This window comes from Alosa alosa, chromosome 6 (genome assembly GCF_017589495.1).
Source record: "Alosa alosa isolate M-15738 ecotype Scorff River chromosome 6, AALO_Geno_1.1, whole genome shotgun sequence".
Taxonomy (NCBI): domain Eukaryota; kingdom Metazoa; phylum Chordata; class Actinopteri; order Clupeiformes; family Clupeidae; genus Alosa; species Alosa alosa.
Window position 1 is genome coordinate 27,718,680 of NC_063194.1, and position 15,276 is coordinate 27,733,955.

At 39.8% G+C, this 15,276-nt stretch overlaps 1 protein-coding gene across 2 annotated transcripts; it reads right to left on the reverse strand.

Annotated features, from left to right (window-relative positions):
• Positions 1 to 923: 923 nt before the first annotated feature.
• LOC125296458 (sialic acid-binding Ig-like lectin 14) lies at positions 924 to 14,329 on the reverse strand. 2 transcript variants are annotated; one of them, XM_048246376.1, is made up of 11 exons: positions 14,295 to 14,329; positions 14,015 to 14,075; positions 13,301 to 13,672; positions 11,724 to 12,017; positions 6,834 to 7,088; positions 5,184 to 5,435; positions 4,832 to 4,931; positions 4,670 to 4,735; positions 3,318 to 3,384; positions 2,532 to 2,570; positions 924 to 2,194 (listed from the first exon to the last, which is right to left on the reverse strand). In XM_048246376.1, the coding sequence occupies exons 2-11, from the start codon at positions 14,049 to 14,051 to the stop codon at positions 2,153 to 2,155; spliced, it is 1,524 nt and encodes a 507-aa protein (XP_048102333.1). In that variant the 5' UTR covers positions 14,052 to 14,075; positions 14,295 to 14,329; the 3' UTR covers positions 924 to 2,152. The 2 variants fall into 2 exon arrangements, with proteins under 2 accessions (XP_048102333.1, XP_048102334.1); XM_048246377.1 differs by lacking the exons at positions 11,724 to 12,017; positions 13,301 to 13,672; positions 14,015 to 14,075; positions 14,295 to 14,329 and adding an exon at positions 9,628 to 9,701.
• Positions 14,330 to 15,276: the final 947 nt, after the last annotated feature.

Genomic DNA, 15,276 nt, shown 5'->3' on the forward strand with positions numbered 1-15,276 from the left:
ATGAGGAGACACAGCACTCAAAAAATCCTCCATAGAAATGCATGGGGTTAGTTTGTAATGCCAATATGGCTGTTGTCTACACCCCTTCCGCGGCAAAACTTTGACATGAATATATTGAGCCAATCATGTGGTGTGTTGTGAAGACATCGTGCCAATCATGTGTTGTGATCTCGCCACTGGAGCAAGATTGCAGTAGATTGGTGTCGTGAAGCCTTGCACACGTGCATTGCTGCGCACGTGCATTCAAAAATATGACATATGGCCACCGAGTGGAGGGACTTTGGCTGGGATTAGTGTGTGCTAAGTGTGTTTCACTAATTCACGGATTGGGATAAATGCAGAGACCAAATTTCCCTCACGGGATCAAAAGAGTGTATATATACTTACACTATACTTTCTTTAATTTCCAAAAACAAAAGGCCATGGGCAAAACAAATGGGCAAACAAAGGACACGGACACGGCGTGGACACGGCGATGAAAACAAAGACTTGACTAGAACTCAAACAGCATCTTCCGTAGAACAGAGAATATCACACAAAGACAACTGAGAGGAGAAGGACATAACAAGCAAACTGGAAACAGGTGAGTGCTACTAAAACTCAGGTGAGGCTGAACGAACTAGGCCTGCATTTGGAGCTGGAACCCTGACTGGAGCAGATCCAGGGACTGGAGCCAGAACAGAGGAACGAGGTGCGGCTGCTGTGACGATGTCAGAGCTCTTGCAGTGTAGCAGCCTGCAATTAACCAATTTGTGATGAGTTTATAGCCCAATCTGTTCTTACATTATATAGTTAGAATCAACCATTTGGCCAATGGGTGAGAAGGCATAGCTAAGCAAATAAAGGAACAGTAGGCGTCACCAATCAAAATGGTTGGCTACTCAAACTGGACACATATGATCGCTTTCAAGAAAGAGCTCTGATCAAATCAAAAAACGTTTAATTGATAAAATATGCCATTGAACTGATTCAGGAAATGAAATGGGAAAAGATCAATCTAGTCAAATGCAGACACAATGTTAACAAAAGCTATGCCACAACTGACAGCTTTTTTAAAAATGATTATTAGTTTAACTAATTAATTAAATTGGATATATTTACAGTTGAAATGTACAGACTATGTTTAAGTTTGTTTTTATAATTATTATTCTTATTCTTATTATTATTATTATTAACTGGCTGGTATGGGCATTTCATATTCTATACCATGGTGATGGGGAGACCTACCATGACAAGTCTGGGAATCACTGTGCTAAATAAGACCAGACCATTTTCTACTCGAACACATATTTACATATCAACTGCAACCACCTCTGTGTGACCCACGGCTGTGTGACAGACATGGGAAAGCAACAAGAAATAAAACAGACTTCCAGCTCTGCTTTTTCACTTTCTGCAAACTCTCAACTTGATTGTTCTCTCCGAATGCATCCCTGACTTGTTTTGCAGTAGAAAGGGAGCTGGTTCGCCTCAAACACCTTGTAGACAGGAGCAAGCGTTCACTGAAAGTGTAGGCAATCTACACAGTCCTTACATTTTCACAGGCTTTTTATCCATGAGAGATGTTGGTGCTAAATGATTGAGCAGTTGAACAGGTCAGCATTATACAACTAAATGTATGATTTCTTTTGACAGTACATTAAACATACACACGTTTAAACTCAAATTATTGCTAAGACTAAAATAGGCAATACAGTCAGAAAAATTCCTTAAAAACGTATTTGAAAGATCAGAACATTTACTTGATATTGCAGATGAATCTATACAGTAATTCAGTCCATTTGGTTTCTGGTATTACTTCATATTTCTATTAGTCTATTCAATATTATGTAGTATATTCAAGTATTCAAATGATAAACTATATCATGATAAAGATGTGACTTTTATCAAATCTGCGTGCTAACAAATGTACATGAAAAAACAATGTAGAAGCAAAAAAAGAATTTTTTTTTTTTATCAAATCTGGGTACTAACTGCTAACATATGTACATGGAAAAAAAAGCACTGTATTGGCAAAAAAGTGACAAATATTATTACACTTTTTTTTTTTGTGAGATGTGCATCGTCGGATTACAGAGTTCCACTCACGGGGCCTCTGGTGGTCTTGGGACTGCAGCAGTTGGATAGACGCCTCTTGTTGTATCCACTGGCTCTAGCAATTGGCGTAAATGTCATCGTCTTCACCGCATCCATGCTGAAAGGCATGTACAGTGGAGATTTCAGTGTGCGTTGCGAAAGGGTGTTGACGATATTTGAAAATATTTTTCACTTTGTCAGTTAATCATAAATATTCTTTGTTTATATGTACTAGTCTCAATTGTTAAGCAAGTGAAGCCAGACAGAGATACACAAAGACGAAAGAAGAGGTGACGATTTCCTGATCTTTACTCCATGTTATGTAGATGCAGTACAGTACGTGGTGGAATCAAATATTATAAATATGCTAAGGATTTTTAAGATAAAGAAATTAGATACTGTGAGCATTCAACATACAAAGAAAATAGACAGCCACGTGGAGTTGCAATACTCACACAATTGTTTGCATAGATCTCTCCATCGTCGTCAGCATCCTAGGACCAATAAGAGAAGCAGACACATTATAATGATGCAAGGCCCATGGGGAACTGTTTAGTAGGTTTTCCAGTAAATCGACTGAGACTGACTGTGGCCTAAGTGTGGCCTAAAGACCACTTTGCTCACTTGCGCCCACACCTAATGGCATGCTGGGCATGAACATAATAGAGTACAATAACAATACAGGACAAACAGTTTGAGCAGATGTGTTTTGTATCCCAGACACTCATGACTGTGCATTTGCCCTGGCAATGATATTTACATGTCTAGGTCACAATTTTTAGCAAGCAAACCCCTGGAAAATAATTTGGCTGTGGTATTCCAGTGGCACTTTTACTCCAAGCTGTTCATGAGTAGTCTAGGCACTTCTATTATATCCCTGAGATTTCGGCACACCACTTTCCTGTTTATGGAAACCCTGCCAAATCTGTGGACTAATGTTATCTTATTCTTTCATGTGCCTGATGTCTCTGTGAGTGCTTTGTTTAAGACCGATATGAAAACAAACAGTGCGCTTCAGTGACCTGGAAAGTGTAGACAAATAGCATACCCAACACTGTCCACAAACACCCCTCAATAGTCTGTGGCTACAATGCATGCTGCTGTCAGCAATAGGGAAATCATGGGTAGTATTGCAGGTCATTGGTCTAAATACTAAAACTCCCCAGACAGAAGCTGCCTCTGAGAAGACCTGGTGCATAAGTTTCATAAAGATTCGTCATTTAAGAATATGAATGAAATACCTGCATAGCTTCATTACCATACAAATCTTCATCCACTACACAGCATGGTTTTCCTCCTTTTATCTCTCTACAAAAGTCATTGTAAATTATTATTATTATTATCATTAACATTATTATTAGTCATATAGTATATTCACTTTAAATAAAAGCAAACATAACCATAACCATAGTGTGTGGAAAGCCCTTTCAGCATTTATTCTATGTCAAATATGAATTTGCAGCAGGTCCGGCTGGAGCTCGATTTGTGAAATCACCAAAAACCCAGGAACCTATCACAATCACTTATTAGTATTCAGACCCTTTGAAGTTTTCTGTTCTGAAATTTTGTTATGTTTCAGACTCATCTTAAAAGGGATTCAATTCTTTTTTTCTCATTAGTCCACACACAATACTCTAATACTCCACAAAAAGAAGGTGTTTGGAATGTTTTGTAAATTTATAAAAAATAAAAGACTGAAATATCCTTTTGTAAGCTTCTCTCATCTTCACAAAGGAACTCTGGATATCATTTACAGTGTCCATTGGGTCCTTGTTTACTTGTCTGACCAAGGCCCTTCATCCCTAATTACTCAGTTTGTCTGGGTGGCCAGATCTAGGTATACTGTTGGTTATTCCAAACCTTTCCATTTGAGAATGATGGAGGCTACTATATTCTTGGGCACTTTCAATGCTGCAGAAATTTTCTTGTATCTTTTTCCAGATCTGTTGGCATAATCCTGTCAACTGTGCCATCAACTGTGAGACCTTATTTAGACAGATTTGTGCCTCTCCAAATAATGTCCAATGAATTCGTTTAGGCACAGGTGGACTCCAATCAAGTTGTACAAGGATCATTGATAGAAGTAGGATGCACTAGAGCTCAATTGCAAGCGTCATTAACAAAGGGTCTGAATACTAACGTAAATGGGATACTTCAGTATTTCAGTTACAAAACACGCCAAACACCTGCTTTTTTTTTGCAGTATTAAGAGTATTGTGTGTAGAGTGATGAGACAAAAATGAATAGAATCCATTTTAAGATGAGTCTCAAACATAACAAAATGTGGAAAACTTTAAAGGGTCTAAAGTCTTTCCGGTTGCACTGTATGTTGACAAACAGGAGTACAGTTAGCAGCACTGCTCAACACAACCAATGGCTGCGCTGACGGCGTCAGTGTTATACGATAAAGATGTGTATTTTCTTTGGAATTGAGTAAACAACTGCATGAGAAAGATGCGTTTGTGATATTTCTGGAAAAGACTCAATTGAGATTTGAGAAGCAGTCTGGTGTTAGCCAGGCTAGGCAGCGGTAGCAGTAGTACATAAGTTAAATCTGAATTAGGCTATGATTGTACAGTACAGTATATCTTACTGTGAATTGTAGACATGTTTTTCTTTTTCACATTTCTTCCTAGAATTTTCTCTTTCCAAATTCTGCCTAGAGAGTTGGAAAATACAGATCATTGTTGAAAACAAATAAAAAAATAGAAGGTAGAATAGTAGAATAGAGGCAATGGGCATGTGTAACACTCACTGCTGTTGCCTACAGCGCTTCCTGCGACTGAGACAGATGACGGTCAGAAAGAGGATCAAAGCGCAGCCTGCGCCCACTGATACATAGACATTCAGCAGGTCTGTTGAAAACAGAGGAGGGGTTGGAAGTAGACCAGCACAAGTGAGTAGCACTTTACTGAGGGATTAATACAAAGTCAAAGTCTTACGATAATCTGAAAAGCTGTCTTATTATGCTTCACAGAGCAATAATGATACAGATGCTACTGAGCTCAGAAATCAGACTGTTCAGTGTTAAGTCTTCAGAAGAGTTTTTTTTTCTTTTACTGTGTTTTGTTTTTGGGGAATAAATACACTTTTTCCGAAACACATACCATTTTTGATGATGAGTATTTTCATTGCATTGCCATGTTTATTACTGGCCATGCACACTGCCTGGTGAAGATTGGGTGGAAGGAGGGCCATTGCCACAGCCGTTGTGCCATTCTTTATCTGAGGAGATTCATTCTCTCCATGGTCCCAGACCCACCGCACAATGGAAGGGGGATTGGACTGGACAGTGCAGCTGCACTGAGTGCCTGAGTGGCCTTTCGTGCAGAAAGACTGCTCAGATATTTCTGGAGGATCTAGGGAATAAGGCCAACAAGGTTTAGGAAGGTTTTCTTGTAGGCTACTCCATACAGACATTTTTTTATATAAATATACTTACCATTTAAGTATAGAAATCATGTCCTCATTTACTCATTTGCACTATCACCATGACCACTATCACCATTGCACTACCACCATGACACTCATTCACACAGAGCACCTTAGAGCACCTTACCATACCTTACTATGCACAGAGAATCACAGGCTCAGTCCCTGCCTCAGTCATTGCAAGCGCCTCTGATTTATTAATCACCACTATGTGGATACTGTTTTTAGAATTGATTTAGATTAAGTGTTAGTATAATTTGTATTTTTGTAATTTGTATTTTAGTATATTTTTATATATTGTATTAAGTGTTAGTATTTTAGTATATTTAGCATATTCTTTATCTTCTACTGTCCTTACTGCTTAGTTGTGTTTTTATATTATATACTTTAATTACTCTTTCTGCTGTTAAAGAATGTGTTTGTATGTATGCTGCTGCTGAGACCTTGAATTTTCCCTGGGGATCAATAAAGTATCTATCTATCTATCTATCTATCTATCTATCTATCTATCTATCTATGTCCTAAAAGAAGAGAAGGCAGAGAAAAAAGAAGACAATGGCTATTCTCTATACAAATCCTATGAAGTTCAGCGTTCAAAGCGCTCAGCGCTCTCGGCAGCAAAAAGCCTTCGACGCTGAACGTTTTTTTCTGCAGCGCTCAGAGCGCAGAAAGTTGAAATCTGTTCAACAGGTAACCTAGCAACAATAAACACTTGAAAAAGCGCTCTGAAAATGAGGTTGAGGGCGCTGTTAGCACAAAAAAAACGTGACACACACAGGGCCATAAATAGTTAAAAGTACACATAGCACGGGGGAACTGTGTGCCAAACGTGGCTGCCCCTTCCAACATTTGGGTATCACTGCCCATGGGGACCCAAGTTCAATTCTGTCTTGTATTTCTCAACCCATCTCTCTCTCTCTCTCTCTCTCTCTCTCTACCACTTACTTCCTGTCTATCTCCCCTGTCCTATCGACATAAAGGCAAAGCCCAAAAAAATACTTTAAAAAAATACACATTGCACAATACTTCTGACTGCAAAATGCACTTGATTCTTATCATTTCCCTTGTAACGGTTCACCTTTAACTCAGGCCTCAGCCATCTCACAGGATGTTACACATCACACATTTATCGGTCATCAGTCATTGGGGGTGGTTAGTGAGGTCCCCTTTCACCCAGTGCTTTGGGTGGCTTAATAAGCTGCTATGTAACCACAAGTTGTTGTTGTCAGTTGCAACTGACAATAAGGCTACGGTGCACAGGAAGCACAGCAGTGCAGGAGCACATGAAGCAAAGACACAGAACAAACGCATTCATCCTCACTTACATTCCACATTAATCCTCACGGGTCTGGAAGCAGTCTCTCCCTCACGGTTCCTGGCCACACAGGTAATGGCGTGGATGCGTCTGGTGACACTGGACAACGTGAGGGATTTGCCCTGTACAGACAGAGGCCCACTCCCATTGCGCCACTGGTAGCTGTCAACTTCAGGATTTCCTTCAGCCAAGCAGCTTAAGCTGATAGAGCCGTTCTCAAGCACAGAGGGTTCCCGTGGGGAAATTGTTACATTAACTGGGGCATCTACAAAAAAATCATTGTTGTTACAGAACAGATAATGTGTATGAAATAAAACATTTTTGCTTAGGCCTATCTAATAAAAAAATAAGTGGAAAAGTCACATTACAGCACTCTGGATAATCAGCCCTCAATTTCGTTTTCACAGAAACAAGATAACAACTTCTCATATCTCAGTTTCACAGTTCAGTTTGGTATCTCACTTTTGATGTGTTAAGCAGTGAAATGCTATATGAGCCCTAATTTAAATGATGGGCAAAGTGCAATGTCAGGCAACGATAAATGTGCCTCGTGCATAAGCTAAAGCAATCATGTGGCACGCACGAGCATTGAGCTCAGATGTCTGTGCTTAGGCTGTTTCTCATGGTATCATGCAAATAGATTTTGCTTTATTATTAAATAGCTTACAGAGAAACTCCGGTCTAACATAAAAAATATAGGGTCTATTTGTAGATGATAACAAGTGTCAACTTTCATTTGAGACCAAAACGACATCAATCGGTTTGAGTAAGATAAGAATATACAATCACAACTGAATAGCATATACTGTAGCCTATAGCATAACATTTGGGACAACTTAATTTGGGGGGTAACTGGGGGCTTATTAAACATTTGGTAAGAATTTTATTTTATTTAATTTTATACAACAATTGGGTTCTATGGAACTATTTATTTGTGTCTGATTGGCCGAGAGACGTTCCATGAGTTGGAATATCCCTGGACATTTCAACTCAGACTTTGCACAGCTAATAATAAATCACTCCGCTATACAATGCGAAGATTTGACACAATGTTCTCATCCCAGCTCTCCACTATTAGGGGTTTGCACGGCATGTCATCAGATCTGGACATCGCCATATTGGAGATACTCGCCTCATTAGAAAGCATTAGGCACTGAAGTAAATCCCTAACATCGTCAAGAAAAATGGTTAATTATTGCCGTGTTTTAGGTTGTACCAATAGGTCAGACTGAGAAAAACATCTGGTGTAGGTATCGACTTCCAAACGTTATTAATAAACCAGGGAGAAGGGACAATAATGCCAGAAGTTATCAGAGGAAGGGGGGCGCTTGTGGTTGAACTTGGTACTTCGCCCAACTCATATGGATCTGCGCTGCCAATAATCCATAATTTCTCGAAATATCGCGCCTTTTCTTGTGGTCCAAGTCCTGCCCTATATGCCTTTGCATCTTAAACGCATTTTGATGAGCTTTTCTGTTATTTAGACACGGCTACAATCACGTAAGATATCCAAAGTGCATAATACTCCATTGTACTTCATTCACTGAGTATCGCCAATATGGCCGCGCGTGCTGGGTTACCATAGTTACCGGCCAGAACGTGACGTCGGTGCAAACCCCTAATTTCAAGCATTGGGTTACTCCGTTAGCCTGGCGAGCCAGACCCACATTAAAATGTAGGGTCTGGGCACTCACCGTTCGCAGTGCTCAGTCCGAGGGGCGGGATAATCAGTTGTCTTTAAAATTCCCTCTGCACGCAATAGGACACAATAGGATATTTGTTTTCAAGTAGCAGGGAAATCAAGCCAAACCGTTGCAACTCTGCCATCAATCATTATGTTAAGCCCACCAAACGACTCTGTACACGATTTCAATGCCCTGATTAAGTTTCGATTTCTGGAGCTTACAAGCCAACGGAGAGTTGCTAGACTAGCCCTGGAAGCAAATGTAATTTGCTGCCGCTAGGAGCGCGTCTAGATTTCTAGGCTATTACTCCTTAGCAAACCATAACGAAACAGTGCTTCACCACATCTGTGGATTAAGCCACACAGTCAACTTAATGTAAGAAAGATAAACGAGGATGCTAATTGTTCTCAGCATTGCCAGCATTGTGTATAATATGATTGTCACTTGGAGGAGACGTGTAGATAACTAACGTTAGCATAGTTAGCTAACCGCTGCTAACGTGCTAGCATCGTCACGTCAGGCTGTGCACAGTAGTGTAACATTTATTCACCATAAATTCTTAAAGTTGGCCCATGACATGGCCCAGTGACCTTGAAACATGTATGCAGCAAACCTAGATATAAATGTGATTTCAGCCCGACTTTCAAATTTTCTTTCAAGAAGACACATAAACCACAAAGACCCGTAACGAGGGATCTGGAATGTTGGTTACCTAGCAACCAAGACTCTTGTCTATTGAAAAGGGAACTATTTTTTGATGCGTAAGAACGATGTCGAAATTAACATTTTTAAACAATATTGGGGTGTTTTCAGATTATTTAGTTTGTGGTAGAATTGTTGTATAAAAGCAATATAGCTTTTCGTGATCGTAGGATTGGTCATAGATATTCCCACGGCTGTTGTTGCCTGCGCCCTTTCGGCCTCGGCTCCCTGCGGGCTCTGGCCGAACAACACCCGTGGGAATATCCATGACCAACCCCACTCTTACTCGTGCTATATTGCTTAATTAATTCCGCTGCTGTTTATATGCTCCTGGAAGTCATAAAACAGGCAGTTTGGGATCCTTTCCAATTAAAATCTGCTAACAGGTTTGTCAGGATTCACCAGTCAGTGAATTACCTTGCTCTTCTTCCGGTCGTCGTCGTCTTGAGTGGAGAAAGTCCATACAAGTTGATTACCGAATGTGGCACAATCAACGGACACAAGATAGATAGATAGATAGATAGATAGATACTTTATTGATCCCCGACGGGAAATTCAGGGATCAATAAAGTATCAACAAAAGGAGGAGACCAATAGTGGCAATATATTGGTACCCTGGTCCTACCATACTCTCGTACATTTCATAATGTACAGAGAGTCTGGCCACTTTCCATTGCCAAGCGTTAACTTCCTTGAAGGCGAGTACTCTGTTGAAGTTTAAAACTATTGGATCTGCCCAGAACCACTCTGGATCTACCATAACCAATCGCTAATGTTTGATCGTGACGTATGTCATGCTCAAACTACCGCAAATCTTAATTCAGTGATCAAGATGCGGTCTTCTGATGAGTGTCTGTGTGTTGTGTCTAGCCATAAAAGCTAGGTCAAATTCAAGACTATTTTCCTCAGTGGTTCCCTGTTGGTGGAATGAGTTGCCCAGTGCTCTCCGTTCCTGTGATAGTTTTGGGTCTTTCAAGAGGGGTCTAAAGGCATATCTGTTCAACATGCTCTTAGTTTATTAAGCATTTCTTATGCGTTATGGTTTGTATATTATAGGTAATTTTTATTTTCATTAGGCCATTCATTTAATTTAATTTATTATTGCTATTCTCCTTAATATAATCTTACCAACGTTTTAAATTGTTTACTGGTAAATTTAACTTTGTATTGTTGTTATTTGTATGTTGCTTTGGATGCAGGGGACTATTGTTGCGCTCAGATGATCTACAGTTTAGACAGGTGCGTTTAAACCAAGAGTTGAAGAGAGAGAGAGGAGAAAGAAAAGACTTAAACAAAGTCTACAGAAAGGAGTTTTTCATTTAATTTTGGGAGCAAGAGCATAATGTTGCTTTGGACAAAAGTGTCTGCTAAATACCATAGCCATAACCATTACCATAAAATAATAAATGTAAATGTAATCACTAAAATGCCTCTGATAGATAGGAGGTAGACTTGAACAATGTTAGCTGTACTGTTTGCCAGTTAGCTTGCTAGGCTTCTTGCTAGTCTTTCTGAACAAATCCCAGTAAAGCACCTTGTATGTTAATTGCAATGCAATGATGCCTACTTGCACTGCCAGTAAATTCTCCAGTGAGGAGTTGTGCATCGCTAAGAGCATATGTAGAAGCAAGGTGCGAAAGCCCCAAGAGCACCAGCGTGCCAATATGAATCTATGACCCTATAGCAGTGTTTCTCAAAGTGTGGTCCGGGGACCACTGGTGGTCCGCAAGCTATCCCAAGTGGTCCGCGGGCAGACGTGGTAAAACATAATATAGATGAGTTGTTTGCAATATTGAACCAACTTGTATGTAAATCCAAACAGTTCTGCAACACTGCCTATGTAAGCTATGCCAATTTAAATCATATAAATCCTCTGACACAATAAGTAAGGTGCAAAGACAATTAGCAAGGTGGTTCAGTGAGTAGGCCTATTGTGTCTATTAGCTAGGTGGTCCGTGATGTTTTTTTTACTGGTTAAGTGGTCCTTGGTCTGAAAAAGTTTGAGAAACACTGCCCTATAGGAATACTTGGGCCTTCCATGAAGGGGTTTAGCTAACACAAGTACACATCTCTCTTTGTTTGAATTCGAGTATGCTATGTATCTTTGACCCTATAGGAACACTTAGTCCTTAATAATATTAAGAGACTTAACACAAGTGCACGTCTTTGTGTATTTTAATAACTTATGTCTGCAAGCACTTCTCTGTTTAATCCCCTTATGTAACCACCAATTAGCTCTCAGAAAACAACACAGAACCCTAAAGCCACCCAATCCTCTCTACGCATCTGTGCTCATGGGATGAATTACAGGAGAAGTTAAGACTGACCCTCCCAGTAAGGCAAGAATAACAGGATACAAAACATTAAAATATGTTGTACTGGTTTGGTTTTGTGTTGGTTAGTATTGGTTTTGAATAACTGACACCACCAAATTCCCATGTCATAATTTGCTTCTTACTGTAGTTGGGTTGGCTTGGACTAAATGCAGACATTATGTCATGTGTGTCACTTACATGTCACTTTGAGGATGACAGAGTTGATGGCTTTCTTCCCACCATGATGCTGTACAGAGCATGTGATTGGCTGTTGGTGGTCCAAAGCGTTGGCATTAAAGGACAAGCTGGAGGTCAGTTTATGTTGTCCCCCTGTCAGTGGCTCTGATTGGACGGTGACCCTGCCGTCACGGCTCCAGGTAATGGTGGGAGGGTGAGGGGGACAGGAATGAGACGCGGAACAGGAAACAGTCACAATTTCTCCAGACCTCACTTCCTTTATCACTCCAGATATTGATGGACGGTTGGGCTCATCTTCACAGGAAGGCAGACATTATAAGCACAACAAAAAACATTGACCACTAAAAGGAAATATGGTTTATGCACAGGCAAGCTATTTCAGCAGCCATCAAGTCTAGAGAAATATGATGCACTGGACTGTGGACTCCTAGCCACGTTGACACCAGACCGCATATTTCTATTGAGATTGAGAGTCTGGAAAGGCTCCACTGACTTATGACTTCCAGGGGCGTAACTAGCAGTGAAATTAAACTTAAATTGGTGCATTAAACTCATTTTAGAAGTGCAACAATCAAATCTTTCTTGTAAATGAAGGTATTAAATGCAGTTGTTTACTCAATTCCAAAGAAAATACACATCTGTATCTGTTTAACCCTGTCGCCATCGACCAGCCATTGTTTGTGTTGAATGCACTGCTCTATCTGTCATCATATAATGCCCGCCCCTAATGTTAGAGTTTTACTGCAAGTCTGGTTGTCCTACCAAAGTACCGATGTCACGCAATCCGGTAAAATATTCCTTAGTCACCACTTTCTGAGCTCATTCATCCCAAAAAACTATATTTTGAAAATGTGTTCAAACTATAACGCCAGGAAATTTGGTTACACTTTACTTGACAGTATCGACATAAGAGTGACATGACACTGTCATGAACAAGTCATAAATGTTTATGACATAACGCTTCTGTTATTAAGTGACATTCGGTTTTTTTGTCATAACAAGTTAGGATTAGGGTCAGGGTTAGGGTTATGGCTAGGGTTCATGTGTCATGACAGTGTCATATGTTCATGACAGTGTCATGTCACTCTTATGTCGATACTGTCAAGTAAAGTGTTACCGTAAATTTTGACAGCAACCAAGTCACTTTAATAATAAACTAGATTTTTGTAAAAGATATACACAGCAAAATAAAATTAATACAAATCCGTCAGAGCAAATGTTGTGAGCTCACATCTGACATCGGTCGCTACAATAACAGGAAGGTCTGCTACCCATCATTGACAAGAAAATGTGGAAGTGCATAGACTGACCAAGTTTGTCTGGGTTCTCCCAGGCTAATGGACCCCATCATTTCTATAAAACAACTGTTTTCAGGAGATCTTGAGTTAATTTTGTCATTATCTCGAGATAACAGAGGATTATTATTTCAAGATAATGACAAAAATAAGTTGAGATCTTGAGAAACGGGGTCTAACATAAATGTAAACTAAATGTCATCTTTAGGTTTCCATAAAATGCGGGAAAAAAACCTAAAACCACTGCATTGCAACATGGATGTTACAGATTACGTTACCTACCTTTGACTGAGATGGTAATTTTTTTTTCAGAATAGGAGTAGGAATTGTATCCTTCCATCATAATTCTAAACCAATATTGTCCTTGGTCATTCTTCTTAATGTCAGTTATCTGAAGTGAACAATTCTTTTCACGTAACTCCCCTACCAATGCGGTGCGCGTCTGGTAACGAGCATCCACTGTTGAAGAATCTTGGTCATACACATAGACATCATTTGGAGCAAGGTACCAACGTCCTTTCCAGCTGCTGATGGATTTTCCTTGGTGTGGATAGTCATATCTACATGGGACTACAACACAGGAGCTCTTCAACCCAGTCACAGATTCAGGAATTTCTACCGTCCATGTCTTTTCTGCAGCCACCCCACGATCCGCTTGATAATATGAATTATCACAGAACATTATCAGATGTCATTATCACAGAACAATATTGAAATGTCACATTGTAAAATGTCCTGGAGTCAGGCCAAAAATTTAAACAATGGCCATTTATATTTGACATGACTATTCACATGTCATATGCAAAGAAAGATTCTATTTGTAATTGGACTGAATGTCCTGCAAACCTCAGCAATAGGAGTAGACTTAGTTATAATTTAGTTTTAACAGACCTTTGACAGACCAAAATAAGTGTTCTCCACAGTTTTAATCATAGATTTGACATTCAATTATTTACTGCCCAGCATAACTGAAATGTAATGAAAAGGGACTAATACCTTGGAGGTAAAGAATCAGGATGATGAGATTCAGCATTGTATACACTATCCACCAATCTACCTTTAACAACAAGAAAATATAGATTGTCTTGATACCCCCCGAATACACAATTCAGGTTCAACTAGATGATTTTTTTAGGATCACAGTTTTACCGCACATTGTCAAACACAACTGCAAAGTACTCCAACACATTTCCAAAGCACAGCGTCTTCGAATCTGAGAGGTATAACTCTATCAGTATTATGGAACATGGATAATATGAAAGGTACATGTACTTACTTTGCTTGAGTATGTTTTTGAAGTCTTTAATTGCACTTCTGTGAAAACTGAACTGAAAGCACACTAGCTTTGGGCTCTCACTTCCTGTCCTCACAGAGAATCTATTATTGGATTGTAAAGGGTATACCATGCATGACACCAGCCATCACCAAAACCATCAATGATGCTGCTTTGTTTATTATGACCGCGCTAGCGAAGCTAGCGAAGCAGTCATATAGAGATTGTCAAAGTTTTTTTTTTTTTTTTTTTTCCGTCATCTACTTCCTGAATTTTTGGTCAACGATACCCGGGACACCGAACCACCGGGGCACATGAAATTTGGTGGGTATGTAGCCCCACTAGACTTTTACGGAAAATTTTGTTTAATCCCGGGGGCCACATCCCCCGTGCTGGGCCCCGAACCGCAAAAAAAGCAGTTTTCCTAAATAACTACCTGAACCGTGGCACTGAGGATGAAGAATCTTTTATGGTATGTTGGTCTCAAGGGCCCACATCAACCTGGCCCATACTCACTCATTTGTGATTTGCATCCCCCCAGTAAAAAATAAAAATGCAATATTATTCTGCTTTAATCGCCCCTATCTTCAGTTAAGATGTTCAGAACTGCACCAAATTGTATGTGTATGATTGACCTGGCATTCTCTGGGGGTATGCCAAGTTTCGCAGAATTTCATCCATGGGGGGGTCTAAAAAAAATTAGGTTATGTGTACATTTAGTGACTGTACACTCATTGGCCTGTAGATGGCGGTGCACACATATACACATGCACACACACACAGGCACCCACATACTATCGGTATTAGAACGGCCGATACATAATTACAAATTCAGTAGGATTAAAAGAAAGCCAAATATTCATCATCATCATCATGGCTGCATTTCCAGTATTGGCGATAAGTAGTCATTTGTCCACTAGATGGCGCATCGTTGCAGTGAGACGTAATTTTGTTGGAAGTTAAAAGTGGGTTGGAAAAACAACGG

Bases quoted from the DNA above. Each gene is read 5' to 3' on its own strand.
- LOC125296458 (XM_048246376.1), bottom strand. From the start codon at position 14,051: ATGCTGAATCTCATCATCCTGATTCTTTACCTCCAAG. The intron at 12,018-13,300 runs GTAGGTAACGTA...CTTCCTGTGAAG, and splicing joins AATTACCATCTCAGTCAAAG to ATGAGCCCAACCGTCCATCA. The intron at 2,195-2,531 runs GTGAGTATTGCA...CATGCCTTTCAG, and splicing joins AGATCTATGCAAACAATTGT to CATGGATGCGGTGAAGACGA.